General features: G+C 41.6%; 2 protein-coding genes across 5 annotated transcripts in view; one reads left to right on the top strand and one right to left on the bottom strand.

The window, feature by feature from the left end:
• COPE (COPI coat complex subunit epsilon) overlaps positions 1-15787 on the top strand; it is a 200031-nt gene that overhangs the window by 123981 nt on the left and 60263 nt on the right. The gene's annotated exons all lie outside the window — the stretch shown is intronic.
• CRTC1 (CREB regulated transcription coactivator 1) overlaps positions 1-15787 on the bottom strand; it is a 56382-nt gene that overhangs the window by 12158 nt on the left and 28437 nt on the right. The window contains exons 7-12 of one of the 2 annotated variants that reach the window (XM_068173849.1): positions 14407-14492; positions 14006-14049; positions 11086-11306; positions 3110-3246; positions 2066-2317; positions 13-114 (exon numbers count right to left, since the gene is read on the bottom strand). In XM_068173849.1, the coding sequence (XP_068029950.1) occupies positions 13-114; positions 2066-2317; positions 3110-3246; positions 11086-11306; positions 14006-14049; positions 14407-14492 (842 nt within the window). The remainder of the gene's footprint in view (positions 1-12; positions 115-2065; positions 2318-3109; positions 3247-11085; positions 11307-14005; positions 14050-14406; positions 14493-15787) is intronic. The other variant, XM_068173850.1, reaches the window with a different exon arrangement.

Genomic DNA, 15787 nt, shown 5'->3' with positions numbered 1-15787 from the left:
AGAGTCCCTTACTTGAGGGGAGCTGCCAGGAGAGAAGCCTTGATTGGAGACAGGAGAGGTGGGAGACTGGTTGGCTGGGGAGCCAGCATTACTGCGGTACTGCTGGAGTGAGGCCTACAGAACAACACAGAGTTAAACACCGTGCCACTGAGGGAGCCCTGCAAATACCAACAGCTGGGAGAAAACATCCTCTTCAGAGTCTGTGTGGGTAGATAGGATTATGGGAATGAGGTCCCCAAAAAGAGGGGAGAGCTCTGGGACAGCCCCAGGGCAGGGGCAGGCACAGCTGGGAGCATTTCCTGCCTGTTCTCACTTATGCTCAGTTCAAAATATATTAAAAAAAAAAATCAGGTCAGCCAAGGATTTAGGGCAAAGAAGTCTTGGAAGCTGGGAATGATTCAAAAAGAATGTCATTCATGCTTCAGTTCCAGTGCCAGCCCCACGTGTGTGCTCACTGGGATGCTGCTCTGCCTCCAGCTGTGTTATCAGCACAGTGCAGGTGAGAACACCTGAATGATAACCTGGGCTCCAAAGCTGTCCCCACACAGCCCCAACCTGCACTGCACCCCAGGACATGGAGCAGGCAGCCTCAGGGAATTCACACCGTGTTCTGCAGGCTCGTATCTGGGATGTTTATACTCTTCTCAGGTGTCTTGAGAAGTTATTTTCAAAGATTTAGGTTTTTTCCCTATCATAAAGAACCCTGGTTTGGAACAAATTAATAATATTAATGGTATTTAAATAATGCTGCACTAATTAACATCAAGAGTAGCCCAGCTCTTCTTATTTTACTTCCATTAGAAATTAAGGGATGATCGAGAAGAACCTGCAATCCAGTGAATTTAATCAGATTTGCAGTGTGGGAGAACTCTGCACTGCCAATTTTTCACCCCAAATTCTCTAAATTCTGAGAACATTTCCCCTTTTGCTCTGCACTGCCACTTACAGCCTGTCAGAAGGTTGTACAAACTACAAATAAATTTCAATTCTGCTTTACAAAACCTGTGCAGAAGTTGCCAGCGAGGCTGTGACAGCTCCAAAGGCTTTTTGATAAAGTGGCTTTAAATCTGTTTATTTAGGAATTACTTGAGTTGCTTTAGAAGATAAACACAGCAGCCTAAAAGTTCAGGTCATAAAGAGGTTTAGGATGAGGAAAGCAACACAGAAAGCAGAGGATGAGATCAGAATTGTCTGTACTGGGGCTACATGAGGGTTAGAATCAAAACAGGGACACGTTTTGAGTGGGGTGGGATCCTTTCCGCTGCTGGATTGTCCTTCCCTCTTCCCCTTCCCACCCTGGAAGGGAAGCAGCTGCTCCCAAGGAGCACCAACTGTTAAAACTTTCACCCACAACCGAGGGCAGAGCAGTAGAATCGCTTTGTTCTCATTCCCAAAGGCGTTCCTGTCACTGCAGCACTGCCAGGACACCACGGGTGGGACACCCAGGACCCCCCAGGGCCAGGAGGAGCTGGGGGAGCTGGGACCTCCCTTCTTTCCTGGCCTGTGATTCCTGATTTGGCATTTTCAGCTGCTGAGACAGAACAGTTCCTAAGAGGCCACGTTAGAACAAGCAGGAAAAGGGATCTGTCCATAAATCCTTGCTCCCATTCTTCTGGGCACTGGAGGCAGCCACAAATCCCACTTTGGAATACTCTAAAATTCCTCAAAGGGTTCTAAGCAGCGAAGCTGCAGAGAATACCTGGTTCTAGACAACTTTTGGAAAATAAATTTTCCAAATTTATTTGTGTTTTATTGGGAAATGGTTGTTGTGGTTGGACTCTCTCTGAAGGCTCTGGGAGTTCCCCCATCTGTATCGTGATGTGTTAGGGGGACACTGAACACCCTGAAAATCTCCTAGTAAATACTGACAGATTTAAGCTGGGTCTAATCAAACCTGGGGCAAAATTTAATAAAAATTTTCCTCTAGAAAACACTTAACCAGAACCACTTGAAGTTTACTTCATCCTCCCTAACATTCTCATGATCACGGGGTTGTCCAAGCTGATTTGCCAGCCCACACTGCCCATTCCCAGCTCTTCCCAAGGAAAGCCCTTCCCAAACTCACCGAGTTGATGTCAATCCCCATGGAGGGCTGGCTCTGGCTCCCTGGAGGTGACTGGGGGATGGTGGAAGGTACCGTGACAGAAAGAGGGGGGAGCTGGGGGCCCCTCTGCAGCCCCGAGCTCTGCAGCAGAGGGGGGGTCTGGGGCAGGGAACTGGCCACTGCTGGCTGCTGCTGCTGCTGGGGGCTGGTCTGGGTGAAAAAGGGGTATGGGGGGAGCTGCTGCTCCAGGGACAATGCATCCATAGCCACGGCCTGCAAAAGAAGGAGCAGGATCAGCCACGCTGGCAGGGGATTCCTCTTCACGCCAAGATAATGGAGTCAGGCTTGGCCTGGTGCTGTAAAAACGGCACCTAAAGGGTCAGAGCGTCAAGAAGCTGCTCTGAGATGTTCCTGTCCCTGGCAGAGGAGGACTGGACGAGGTTTAAGTTCCCTCCAAGCCAAACCATCCTGTATAAATCAATGTTTTAAAAGCTCAGTTGAATCTCAAGGTCAGAAATCACCAGCCTGGGCAGTCACAGAGCCACCATGAAACCGATGTTAGAAGTTAATTGAGTTTCTCTCACAAATTAAGAGAAATGGCTTTCAAATTTCACAGCTCACTTTGGGACAACACAAAATAAATGCGGTCTAAGAGATGGTTTTTATCACAGCTCTAGAAAAGAGGAAGCAAAATCTGTCCCCTCTACAAATCTCTCCTGTTTTAAGGCTCTGAATTAAGGAACACCTTTCAAGGAGGAAATTACAGAACAAGAGATGAAGTTCATGGAATCACGGAATGGTTTGGGCTGGAAAGGACCTTAAAGCTCATCTTGTCCCATGGGCAGGGACACTTTTTACTATCCCAGGCTTCTCCAAACCCAGTCCAACCTGGCCTTGGACACTTCCAGGGATGCAGTAGCCACAGCTTCCCTGGGAATTCCATCCCATTCCCCTCCCACTCTCCCAACGAGAAATTCCTTCCCAAAACCCCTGTGGCTCTTTGATTAAGCAGATTAAACCAATGAAGCTGTGATTAGAAAGCCTGAATTGCCCCTGAGCTCCTACCTGAGTGATGGGTGACAGCGGGGACAGCGTGGGGGACATTTGCTGGGACTGAGGTCGCCGTGAGTCCGCGCCCAAGGACAGGGGGCTGACGCTGGGCTGGCGGTGCTGGGACGGGGCCGGCGTCGTCGTCATTCCTGCTGGGAACAGCAAACCACCCTCAGCAGGGACACAGCAAGGCCCTGCTGAGCTTTGTGCCCAAAATAATTCCCTAAACCTGGAGAAAAGAGCGGCCTGAGCGGGCAGCACAGGAGGCGCCGCGGGCGATCGGGCGGGAGCTCGTTAGGTGATTTGTAATTAATTTTGTCAGGTTGAAGAGCATCAGGATGAGAGGAAGAGTCCTGTGGGTTGTCCTGGCTCAACCCCAGGCACGGTTGGTCGGGTTGGTGGCCAGGATGAGGAACTGGAAGAGGCAGGGCAGCCTCAGCAGCTGCAGACACCACAGGCACCGTGCTCGCACACCTGCGCTCGCCCAGCCCGGGAAGAGCAGGTTCTGCTCCCTTTGTGTGGGCTCAGGCTCTGGGAATGAGATAACAAATCCTGGACCCAGGCTTATCAGAGGGCACTCGAGGTACTGTAAAAGCAAACACCCCTCGAATGGAAAAAGCAGAAGCAAAACTGGTCATGCAGGAAGAGCCCCATTTTTAATGGCACGGCAGGGCAGGAAATGTCCACCACGCTCCCAAGAGCCACGACCCAGCACGGGGTGAGGAAAAACAACCCAAATATCGTCATTTTGTTCAGATCAAGCCAAAAAACAGTGAGTTTAGAAACCTCCCCTCTTTTCTGCTTCACCCCAGAGGAAGTGAGGGAAGGATCTGAGGCCAAGCCAGCGTGAGCTGCTCCTCTCAGAGCTGCCAGGGAGCAGCAGCTCGCAGGAGCCTGCAGCTCCCGGGCACTTGGCAAAGGCTCAGGGCTTCCAGGCAAGCTGCCAGGGAGCCAGGAAGGCCAGGCTGCCAAGGAGGCAGCAGGAGAAGGGGCTCAGGCCAGGCAGGTGCCCAGCCCATGCCCAACCACAAGGGATGCAGGGGGTCAGCAAGAGGAATTCCAAGTTTAGACATTAAAAATTTCAATCATTCCCATACCACAAGGAATTCCAAGTTTAGACATTAAAAATTTCAATCATTCCCATACCACAAGGAATTCCAAGTTTAGATATTAAAAATTTCAATCATTCCCATACCACAAGGAATTCCAAGTTTAAACATTAAAAATTTCAATCATTCCCATACCACAAGGAATTCCAAGTTTAAACATTAAAAATTTCAATCATTCCCATACCACAAGGAATTCCAAGTTTAAACATTAAAAATTTCAATCATTCCCATACCACAAGGAATTCCAAGTTTAAACATTAAAAATTACAATCATTTCCATACTACAAGGGATGCTGGGGTTCAGCACGAGGAACTCCAAGTGATGAAAACATTTTAAAATTTAATAAAAAAAAAAACATTAAAAAGACCCAAAAAAAAACCCCAAAAAAAGCATCAAGAACACGAGATAAAAGTCCTGGAACCAAATAAAATCCCCATTTTTGGCACACACAGCAGCAGCGCAGCCAAATTGATGGGAAAGAACAAAATTCCACAAATCCCATAATTGTAGGGGAGGTTGGTCCTGGAGATATTGCCATAACACAGGGGATGCTGGGGTTCACACAAGGAATTCCAAGTTTGAACATTAATAATTTCAATCATTCCCATAATTTCAATCATTCCCATAACACAGGGGACGCTGGGGTACAGCACAGGGAATTCCAAGTTCAAACATTAATAATTTCAATCATTCCCATAACACAAGGGATGCTGGGGTTCAGCACGAGGAATTCCAAGTTTAAACCTTAATAATTTCAATCATTCCCATAATTTCAATCATTCCCATAACACAGGGGACGCTGGGGTTCAGCACAGGGAATTCCAAGTTCAAACATTAATAATTTCAATCATTCCCATACCACAGGGGATGCTGGGGTTCAGCACGAGGAATTCCAAGTTTAAACATTAATAATTTCAATCATTCCCATAACACAAGGGATGCTGGGGTTCAGCACGAGGAATTCCAAGTTTAAACCTTAATAATTTCAATCATTCCCATAACACAGGGGATGCTAGGGTTGACACAAGGAATTCCAAGTTTAAACATTAATAATTTCAATCATTCCCATAATTTCAATCATTCCCATACCACAGGGGACGCTGGGGTTCACACAAGGAATTCCAAGTGACGAACGCGTTAAAAATCCAATTTTTTTTTAAAAAACCATGAAAAAGACCCCAAAACAAACCCCAAAAGAGCATCAAGAGCACGAGATAAAGGCCCGTAACCAAACCAAAGCCCCATTCTCGGCAGGCACGGCTGCGGCCAACCTGGCGGCCGGCAGCGCTCGCGCCCTCCCCGGCAGCAGCCGCCGAGCTCACCCTGGCTGGCAGAGCCGATGCCCAGGTGGGTCAGGTTGGCAGCGAGGTTCCCGGTGCTGCTGGAGCTGCTCAGGGCAGGGAAGGTGGATTCCTCGGGGTCCAGGGGCGTGGGCAGGGGCGAGGGGAAGTGGATGTTGGTCAGGTCTGGCAGCGAACCCAACGTGTTGGGCATTAGGAACAGGACAGAAAGGTCCTGAAACTACAGAAAAACTGCCCATGTTTGGTATGTATAATACACGGGAACAGTGAGGCCAAATTCAGCTGGGAAAGAACAAAATTCCACAAATCCCATAATTGTAGGGGAGGTTGGTCCTGGAGATATTGCCATAACACAGGGGACGCTGGGGTTCAGCACGAGGAATTCCAAGTTTAAACCTTAATAATTTCAATCATTCCCATAATTTCAATCATTCCATAACACAGGGGATGCTGGGGTTCAGCACGAGGAATTCCAAGTTTAAACCTTAATAATTTCAATCATTCCCATAACACAAGGGATGCTGGGGTTCACATAAGGAATTCCAAGTTTAAACATTAATAATTTCAATCATTCCCATAATTTCAATCATTACCATATCACAGGGGATGCTGGGGTTCAGCACAGGGAATTCCAAGTTCAAACATTAATAATTTCAATCATTCCCATACCACAGGGGATGCTGGGGTATGCACAGGGGTTCACACAAGGAATTCCAAGTTTAAACATTAATAATTTCAATCATTCCCATAACACAAGGGATGCTGGGGTTCACACAAGGAATTCCAAGTGACGAACGCGTTAAAAATCCAATTTTTTTTTAAAAAACCATGAAAAAGACCCCAAAACAAACCCCAAAAGAGCATCAAGAGCACGAGATAAAGGCCCGTAACCAAACCAAAGCCCCATTCTCGGCAGGCACGGCTGCGGCCAACCTGGCGGCCGGCAGCGCTCGCGCCCTCCCCGGCAGCAGCCGCCGAGCTCACCCTGGCTGGCAGAGCCGATGCCCAGGTGGGTCAGGTTGGCAGCGAGGTTCCCGGTGCTGCTGGAGCTGCTGAGGGCAGGGAAGGTGGATTCCTCGGGGTCCAGGGGCGTGGGCAGGGGCGAGGGGAAGTGGATGTTGGTCAGGTCTGGCAGCGAACCCAACGTGTTGGGCATTAGGAACAGGACAGAAAGGTCCTGAAACTACAGAAAAACTGCCCATGTTTGGTATGTATAATACACGGGAACAGTGAGGCCAAATTCAGCTGGGAAAGAACAAAATTCCACAAATCCCATAATTGTAGGGGAGGTTGGTCCTGGAGATATTGCCATAACACAGGGGATGCTGGGGCTCAGCACAAGGAATTCCAAGTACAAACCTTAATAATTTCAATCATTCCCATACCACAACGGATGCTGGGGTTCACACGAGGAATTCCAAGTTTGAACATTAATAATTTCAATCATTCCCATAATTTCAATCATTCCCATAACACAGGGGACGCTGGGGTTCAGCACGAGGAATTCCAAGTTTAAACATTAATAATTTCAATCATTCCCATAACACAAGGGATGCTGGGGTTCAGCACGAGGAATTCCAAGTTTAAACCTTAATAATTTCAATCATTCCCATAACACAGGGGATGATGGGGTTCACACAAGGAATTCCAAGTTTAAACATTAATAATTTCAATCATTCCCATAACACAAGGGATGCTGGGGTTCAGCACGAGGAATTCCAAGTTTAAACCTTAATAATTTCAATCATTCCCATAACACAGGGGATGATGGGGTTCACACAAGGAATTCCAAGTTTAAACATTAATAATTTCAATCATTCCCATAACACAGGGGATGCTAGGGTTGACACAAGGAATTCCAAGTTTAAACATTAATAATTTCAATCATTCCCATAATTTCAATCATTCCCATACCACAGGGGACGCTGGGGTTCACACAAGGAATTCCAAGTGACGAACGCGTTAAAAATCCAATTTTTTTTTAAAAAACCATGAAAAAGACCCCAAAACAAACCCCAAAAAAGCATCAAGAGCACGAGATAAAGGCCCGTAACCAAACCAAAGCCCCATTCTCGGCAGGCACGGCTGCGGCCAACCTGGCGGCCGGCAGCGCTCGCGCCCTCCCCGGCAGCAGCCGCCGAGCTCACCCTGGCTGGCAGAGCCGATGCCCAGGTGGGTCAGGTTGGCAGCGAGGTTCCCGGTGCTGCTGGAGCTGCTGAGGGCAGGGAAGGTGGATTCCTCGGGGTCCAGGGGCGTGGGCAGGGGCGAGGGGAAGGGGATGTTGGTCAGGTCTGGCAGCGAACCCAACGTGTTGGGCATTAGGAACAGGACAGAAAGGTCCTGAAACTACAGAAAAACTGCCCATGTTTGGTATGTATAATACACGAGAACAGTGAGGCCAAATTCAGCTGGGAAAGAACAAAATTCCACAAATCCCATAATTGTAGGGGATGTTGGTCCTGGAGATATTGCCATACCACAGGGGATGCTGGGGTTCAGCACGAGGAATTCCAATTTTGAACATTAATAATTTCAATCATTCCCATAATTTCAATCATTCCCATAACACAGGGGATGCTGGGGTTCAGCACGAGGAATTCCAAGTTTAACCTTAATAATTTCAATCATTCTCATCATTTCAATCATTCCCATAACACAAGGGATGCTGGGGTTCACACAAGGAATTCCAAGTTTGAACATTAATAATTTCAATCATTCCCATAATTTCAATCATTCCCATAACACAGGGGATGCTGGGGCTCACACAAGGAATTCCAAGTGACGAACGCGTTAAAAATCCAATTTTTTTTTAAAAAACCATGAAAAAGACCCCAAAACAAACCCCAAAAGAGCATCAAGAGCACGAGATAAAGGCCCGTAACCAAACCAAAGCCCCATTCTCGGCAGGCACGGCTGCGGCCAACCTGGCGGCCGGCAGCGCTCGCGCCCTCCCCGGCAGCAGCCGCCGAGCTCACCCTGGCTGGCAGAGCCGATGCCCAGGTGGGTCAGGTTGGCAGCGAGGTTCCCGGTGCTGCTGGAGCTGCTGAGGGCAGGGAAGGTGGATTCCTCGGGGTCCAGGGGCGTGGGCAGGGGCGAGGGGAAGTGGATGTTGGTCAGGTCTGGCAGCGAACCCAACGTGTTGGGCATTAGGAACAGGACAGAAAGGTCCTGAAACTACAGAAAAACTGCCCATGTTTGGTATGTATAATACACGGGAACAGTGAGGCCAAATTCCCGCTGGGAAAGAACAAAATTCCACAAATCCCATAATTGTAGGGGAGGTTGGTCCTGGAGATATTGCCATAACACAGGGGATGCTGGGGTTCACACAAGGAATTCCAAGTACAAACCTTAATAATTTCAATCATTCCCATAACACAGGGGATGCTGGGGTTCACACAAGGAATTCCAAGTTTAAACCTTAATAATTTCAATCATTCCCATCATTTCAATCATTCCCATAACACAAGAAATGCTGGGGTTCAGCACGAGGAATTCCAAGTACAAACATTAATAATTTCAATCATTCCCATAACACAAGGGATGCTGGGGTTCACACAAGGAATTCCAAGTTTAAACCTTAATAATTTCAATCATTCCCATAACACAAGGGATGCTGGGGTTCAGCATGAGGAATTCCAAGTTTAAACCTTAATAATTTCAATCATTCCCATAATTTCAATCATTCCCATACCACAGGGGATGCTGGGGTTCACACAAGGAATTCCAAGTTTAAACCTTAATAATTTCAATCATTCCCATACCACAGGGGATGCTGGGGTTGACACAAGGAATTCCAAGTTTAAACATTAATAATTTCAATCATTCCCATAATTTCAATCATTCCCATGACACAGGGGATGCTGGGGCTCACACAAGGAATTCCAAGTGACGAACGCGTTAAAAATCCAATTTTTTTTTAAAAAACCATGAAAAAGACCCCAAAACAAACCCCAAAAGAGCATCAAGAGCACGAGATAAAGGCCCGTAACCAAACCAAAGCCCCATTCTCGGCAGGCACGGCTGCGGCCAACCTGGCGGCCGGCAGCGCTCGCGCCCTCCCCGGCAGCAGCCGCCGAGCTCACCCTGGCTGGCAGAGCCGATGCCCAGGTGGGTCAGGTTGGCAGCGAGGTTCCCGGTGCTGCTGGAGCTGCTCAGGGCAGGGAAGGTGGATTCCTCGGGGTCCAGGGGCGTGGGCAGGGGCGAGGGGAAGTGGATGTTGGTCAGGTCTGGCAGCGAACCCAACGTGTTGGGCATTAGGAACAGGACAGAAAGGTCCTGAAACTACAGAAAAACTGCCCATGTTTGGTATGTATAATACACGGGAACAGTGAGGCCAAATTCAGCTGGGAAAGAACAAAATTCCACAAATCCCATAATTGTAGGGGAGGTTGGTCCTGGAGATATTGCCATAACACAGGGGATGCTGGGGTTCACACAAGGAATTCCAAGTACAAACCTTAATAATTTCAATCATTCCCATAACACAGGAGATGCTGGGGTTCACACAAGGAATTCCAAGTTTGAACATTAATAATTTCAATCATTCCCATAACACAAGGGATGCTGGGGTTCACACAAGGAATTCCAAGTGACGAACGCGTTAAAAATCCAATTTTTTTTTTAAAAACCATGAAAAAGACCCCAAAACAAACCCCAAAAAAGCATCAAGAGCACGAGATAAAGGCCCGTAACCAAACCAAAGCCCCATTCTCGGCAGGCACGGCTGCGGCCAACCTGGCGGCCGGCAGCGCTCGCGCCCTCCCCGGCAGCAGCCGCCGAGCTCACCCTGGCTGGCAGAGCCGATGCCCAGGTGGGTCAGGTTGGCAGCGAGGTTCCCGGTGCTGCTGGAGCTGCTGAGGGCAGGGAAGGTGGATTCCTCGGGGTCCAGGGGCGTGGGCAGGGGCGAGGGGAAGTGGATGTTGGTCAGGTCTGGCAGCGAACCCAACGTGTTGGGCATTAGGAACAGGACAGAAAGGTCCTGAAACTACAGAAAAACTGCCCATGTTTGGTATGTATAATACACGGGAACAGTGAGGCCAAATTCCCGCTGGGAAAGAACAAAATTCCACAAATCCCATAATTGTAGGGGAGGTTGGTCCTGGAGATATTGCCATAACACAGGGGATGCTGGGGCTCAGCACGAGGAATTCCAAGTTTAAACCTTAATAATTTCAATCATTCCCATAACACAGAGGACGCTGGGGTTCAGCACAGGGAATTCCAAGTTTAACCTTAATAATTTCAATCATTCCCATAATTTCAATCATTCCCATAACACAGGGGATGCTAGGGTTGACACAAGGAATTCCAAGTTTAAACATTAATAATTTCAATCATTCCCATACCACAGGGGATGCTGGGGTTCACACAAGGAATTCCAAGTGACGAACGCGTTAAAAATCCAATTTTTTTTTAAAAACCATGAAAAAGACCCCAAAACAAACCCCAAAAAAGCATCAAGAGCACGAGATAAAGGCCCGTAACCAAACCAAAGCCCCATTCTCGGCAGGCACGGCTGCGGCCAACCTGGCGGCCGGCAGCGCTCGCGCCCTCCCCGGCAGCAGCCGCCGAGCTCACCCTGGCTGGCAGAGCCGATGCCCAGGTGGGTCAGGTTGGCAGCGAGGTTCCCGGTGCTGCTGGAGCTGCTGAGGGCAGGGAAGGTGGATTCCTCGGGGTCCAGGGGCGTGGGCAGGGGCGAGGGGAAGTGGATGTTGGTCAGGTCTGGCAGCGAGCCGCCCGTGTTGTGCGCGGCAGGAATCAGGGCTGCGGTGCTCTCCTGCTCGGCCGATGGGAAGATGCTGGGTGCAAGGGGGACAAGAAAAGCCGGATCAATCGGCGTTTCGGTCGGGAAAGAGCCGCTCGCAATTTCAGTCAGCGGGGGAAGTTTGTGAAGAGTTGTCTAAAAATTCGAGTGGAATTTTATTAAGATAGTTAAATTTTTTTATTACAATTTTATTAAGACTTTTTTAAAATTTTTATTACAATTTTATTAGGATTTTTTAAAATTTTTATTACAATTTTATTAAGATTGTTTAATTTTTTATTACAATTTTATTAAGATTGTTAAATTTTTTTATTACAATTTTATTAAGATTGTTTAAATTTTTATTACAATTTTATTAAGATTTTTTAAAATTTTTCTTACAATTTTATTAAGATTGTTTAATTTTTTATTACAATTTTATTAAGATTGTTAATTTTTTTTATTACAATTTTATTAAGATTTTTAAAATTTTTCTTACAATTTTATTAAGATTGTTTAAATTTTTATTACAATTTTATTAAGATTGTTTAAATTTTTATTACAATTTTATTAAGATTTTTTTAAATTTTTCTTACAATTTTATTAAGATTTTTTTTAATTTTTTATTACAATTTTATTAAGATTGTTTAATTTTTTATTACAATTTTATTAAGATTTTTTAATTTTTTTATTGACATTTCATTAAGGTTCTTCACAATTTTTACTGAAATGTTATTAAGATTTTTTAATTTTTTATTACAATTTTATTAAGATTGTTTAATTTTTTATTGACATTTCATTAAGGTTCTTCATATTTTTAATTGAAATTTCATTAAGATTTTTAATTTTTTTATTACAATTTTATTAAGATTGTTTAAATTCTTATTACAATTTTATTAAGATTTTTTTAAATTTTTATTACAATTTTATTAAGATTGTTTAATTTTTTATTACAATTTTATTAAGATTTTTTAATTTTTAATTGACATTTCATTAAGGTTCTTCATATTTTTAATTGAAATTTCATTAAGATTTTTAAATTTTTTATTACAATTTTATTAAGATTGTTTAAATTTTTATTACAATTTTATTAAGATTTTTTTAAAATTTTATTACAATTTTATTAAGGTTGTTTAATTTTTTATTACAATTTTATTAAGATTTTTTAATTTTTAATTGACATTTCATTAAGGTTCTTCATATTTTTATTTGAAATTTCATTAAGATTTTTAAATTTTTTATTACAATTTTATTAAGTTCTTTTCATTTTTTATTGACATTTTATTAAGGTTCTTCACAATTTTTACTGAAATTTTATTAAGATTTTTTAATTTTTTATTACAATTTTATTAAGATTTTTAAATTTTTAATTGACATTTCATTAAGGTTCTTCATATTTTTTATTGAAATTTCATTAAGATTTTTTAATTTTTTGTTACAATTTTATTAAGATTTCTAAAATTTTTATTACAATTTTATTAAGATTTTTAAATTTTTTATTGACATTTTATAAACATTCTTCACATTTTTAATTGAAATTTTATTAAGGTTCTTTGAATTTTTTATTGACATTTTATAAAGATTGTTAAAGTTTTTATTACAATTTTATTAAGATTTTAAAATTTTATTTTTTTTAATTTTTAATTAAAATTTTATTAAGATTTTTAGAATTTTATTAAAATGTTATTAATATTCATCAAAATTTTATTAAAATTTTATTGTGCTTTTAAGTTTTTTATTAAAATTTTATTAATATTTTATTTTCATTAAAAATTCATTATTGTTTTTAATATTTATTCATTTTTATTAAATTTGTATTGATATTTTTAAAACTTGTTAACACTTTTAATTTATATTAAAATTTTATTGAGATTTTTAATTTTGTCTTATATTTTTATTAATATTTTAAAATTTTTAATTAAAATTTTATTCCTATTGTTATTTTTTAAATTATTAATATTTTTTATATTTAATTAAAATTTTATTAATATTTTAATGGTTCAATGCAATAATTTAACCATTAAATATCAGGTTAATTGTATTTAACCTGAAAATTTCATTAGGAAGATATTTTTCAGCTTTTTAAAATATATTTAATAGGCAAAATTCCATTCAGAGGTTGTTTTGATTTTTTAAAAATGTATTTAACAAGAGAAATTCATGAAGATGATTTTAAAGCTTTTTTAAAATGTATTTAACAAGAAAAATTAATGAAGATGATTTTAAAGCTTTTTTAAATATATTTAACAAGAGAAATTCATTAAGATGATTTTAAAGCTTTTTTTAAATGTATTTAACAAGAGAAATTCATGAAGATGATTTTTCAGCTTTTTTTAAATGCAATTAACAGGAAAAATTAATGAAGATGATTTTAAGGCTTTTTTAAATGCAATTAACAAGAGAAATTCATGAAGATGATTTTAAAGCTTTTTTAAATGTGTTTAACAAGCAATTCCATCCAAAAGGTATTTTTGAGCTTTTAAAATGTTTTTAACACCAAATTCTACAGAGAAGATCTTTTTCTAAGATGATTTTTACATATTTTATCCATTTCTATAAGATATTTTTATTTTTTAATATATATATTTTTTTTTTAATTATATTTTTATTTTTCTGGTTTTATTTCTGGCCCTCAGAGGGTCTTGTTCTGTACCTAGAACCTTCCCCAAAATTTCCAACGCGACAGGATGCTCAATCCAGAGTTCATTTTAAAGCCCTCGGTGCTTTTCAAATAAAAAATTGCGGAGAACTCACTTGATGCCTGGAACTTCACAGGATTTAGGTCTTGACGACCCAGTCTGAAACAGAAGGGAGAGAGATTTAAAAGCAAAGCTGCTGCTGGAGGGTTTTCCCTCCCCGAGATATTTCAATTTCTAAATTGAATTTCATCCTTTCTGTGTAAGATCTGGCAGCTCTTACAAGATATTTATCTTTTTTTTTTTGTTGTTGTTCTTGTTGTTTTATCGACCCAAAGAATCTTAAATTTCGAGTTTCTCCTCACCCACGCAGAATGCTCGTTCCTCTCTAATGTTTATTGTTTCTTTTTGATCTCCGATTTCAAGTAGTTAATTAATACTGACAGGAACTAAAGCATTCATTCATCCAAATATGTTCAGAAAATGAAATTTCTGGGCTTTGAAAGGAGCAATTCCCACCTTTTTAGTGTCCCAGCCTTGCTTAGAGAGGGTTTTGTCTGCATCTGAGGTGGTTTCTTCCATTCCAGGGACGGTCAGCAATAAAACTAAAAAAAAAGAAAAAAAAAAAAAACCCAATAAAAAGAAGATGAAAAGGAATCATTAATAATCAATAATCTTCAGATTCGTGCAAGTTGAACCTCTGGGAAAAAATCTTACACAGTTCCAGCTCTCAGGGAGGATGAACCAGGTGCATTTTGTTGTTTTAAAAAACCCAAAGATTCCTGAAACCGGACTGCGACGGTCTTTAATTAATTCTTCAATCAACGAGGCTTCAAAAAAAACCCACCCAAATAACACTTAAACCATTCTGGCTTCCAACTTCTCCTGCCGAGACGCCCGTGGAGGGGTTTCCTTGGCATTTGGGGTTTTATTCTGCTTTTTCCCCTCTTTTGCAATGAAGGGCTGCGAGCTGAACATCCAAAGGGCGGCAGGGAGGACAATTCCAGGGGGAAAATCCAATCCCTCCTCGCCGGCACGGGCAAACGCCCCCAAGCTGGGGAATTCCCCACACCCCAAGGACATTTCTTTGTCGTTTATTAGGTAAAGAAACAAAAAAACAAAATCAAGTCAATAAAAAAAGCCCAGCCAGAGAGAGATGAATCAATAAAAATGAAGCTGTATGGAATTCTGGATTGGAGTGGGTGGAAGCCAGCTCCAGGAGCACAGGGAAGAGCGGCAGGGCAGCACAGACCTGCCCAAGCCGTGTGCTGCGTGCCCACAACCCCCGGCTTACGCGAGCTCGTAAAAATTATTTAGCAAGGAACTCCATGGAGAACAGATTTTTAAACTTTTTGAAATGTATTTAACAAGGAATTCCATAAAGAATATATTTTTAAACATTTTTAAATGTATTTAACAAGGAATTCCATAAAGAACCTCTTTTTAAACTTTTTGAAATGTATTTAACAAGGAATTCCATACAAAAGGTATTTTTGAGCTTTTCAAAATGTATCTAACAAGGAGTTCCATCAAGAATATATTTTTGATCTTTTAAAATTGTATTTAACAAGGAATTCCATCAAGAACCTATTTTTAAACTTTTTAAAATGTATTTAACAAGGAATTCCATCAAGAACCTATTTTTAAACTTTTTAAAATGTATTTAACAAGGAATTCCATCAAGAACCTATTTTTAAACTTTTTAAAATGTATTTAACAAGGAATTCCATAAAGAATATATTTTTAAACTTTTTAAAATGTATCTAACAAGGAATTCCACCAAGAACCTATTTTTAAACTTTTTAAAATGTATTTAACAAGGAATTCCATAAAGAATATATTTTTAAACTTTTTAAAATGTATTTAACAAGGAATTTCATGGAGAATAGATTTTTAAACT

The sequence above is a fragment of the Anomalospiza imberbis genome, chromosome 27 (genome assembly GCF_031753505.1).
Source record: "Anomalospiza imberbis isolate Cuckoo-Finch-1a 21T00152 chromosome 27, ASM3175350v1, whole genome shotgun sequence".
Lineage (NCBI taxonomy): Eukaryota > Metazoa > Chordata > Aves > Passeriformes > Viduidae > Anomalospiza > Anomalospiza imberbis.
Note: the sequence above shows the minus strand (reverse complement) of the source record. Positions and strands in the feature narration are given on the sequence as shown.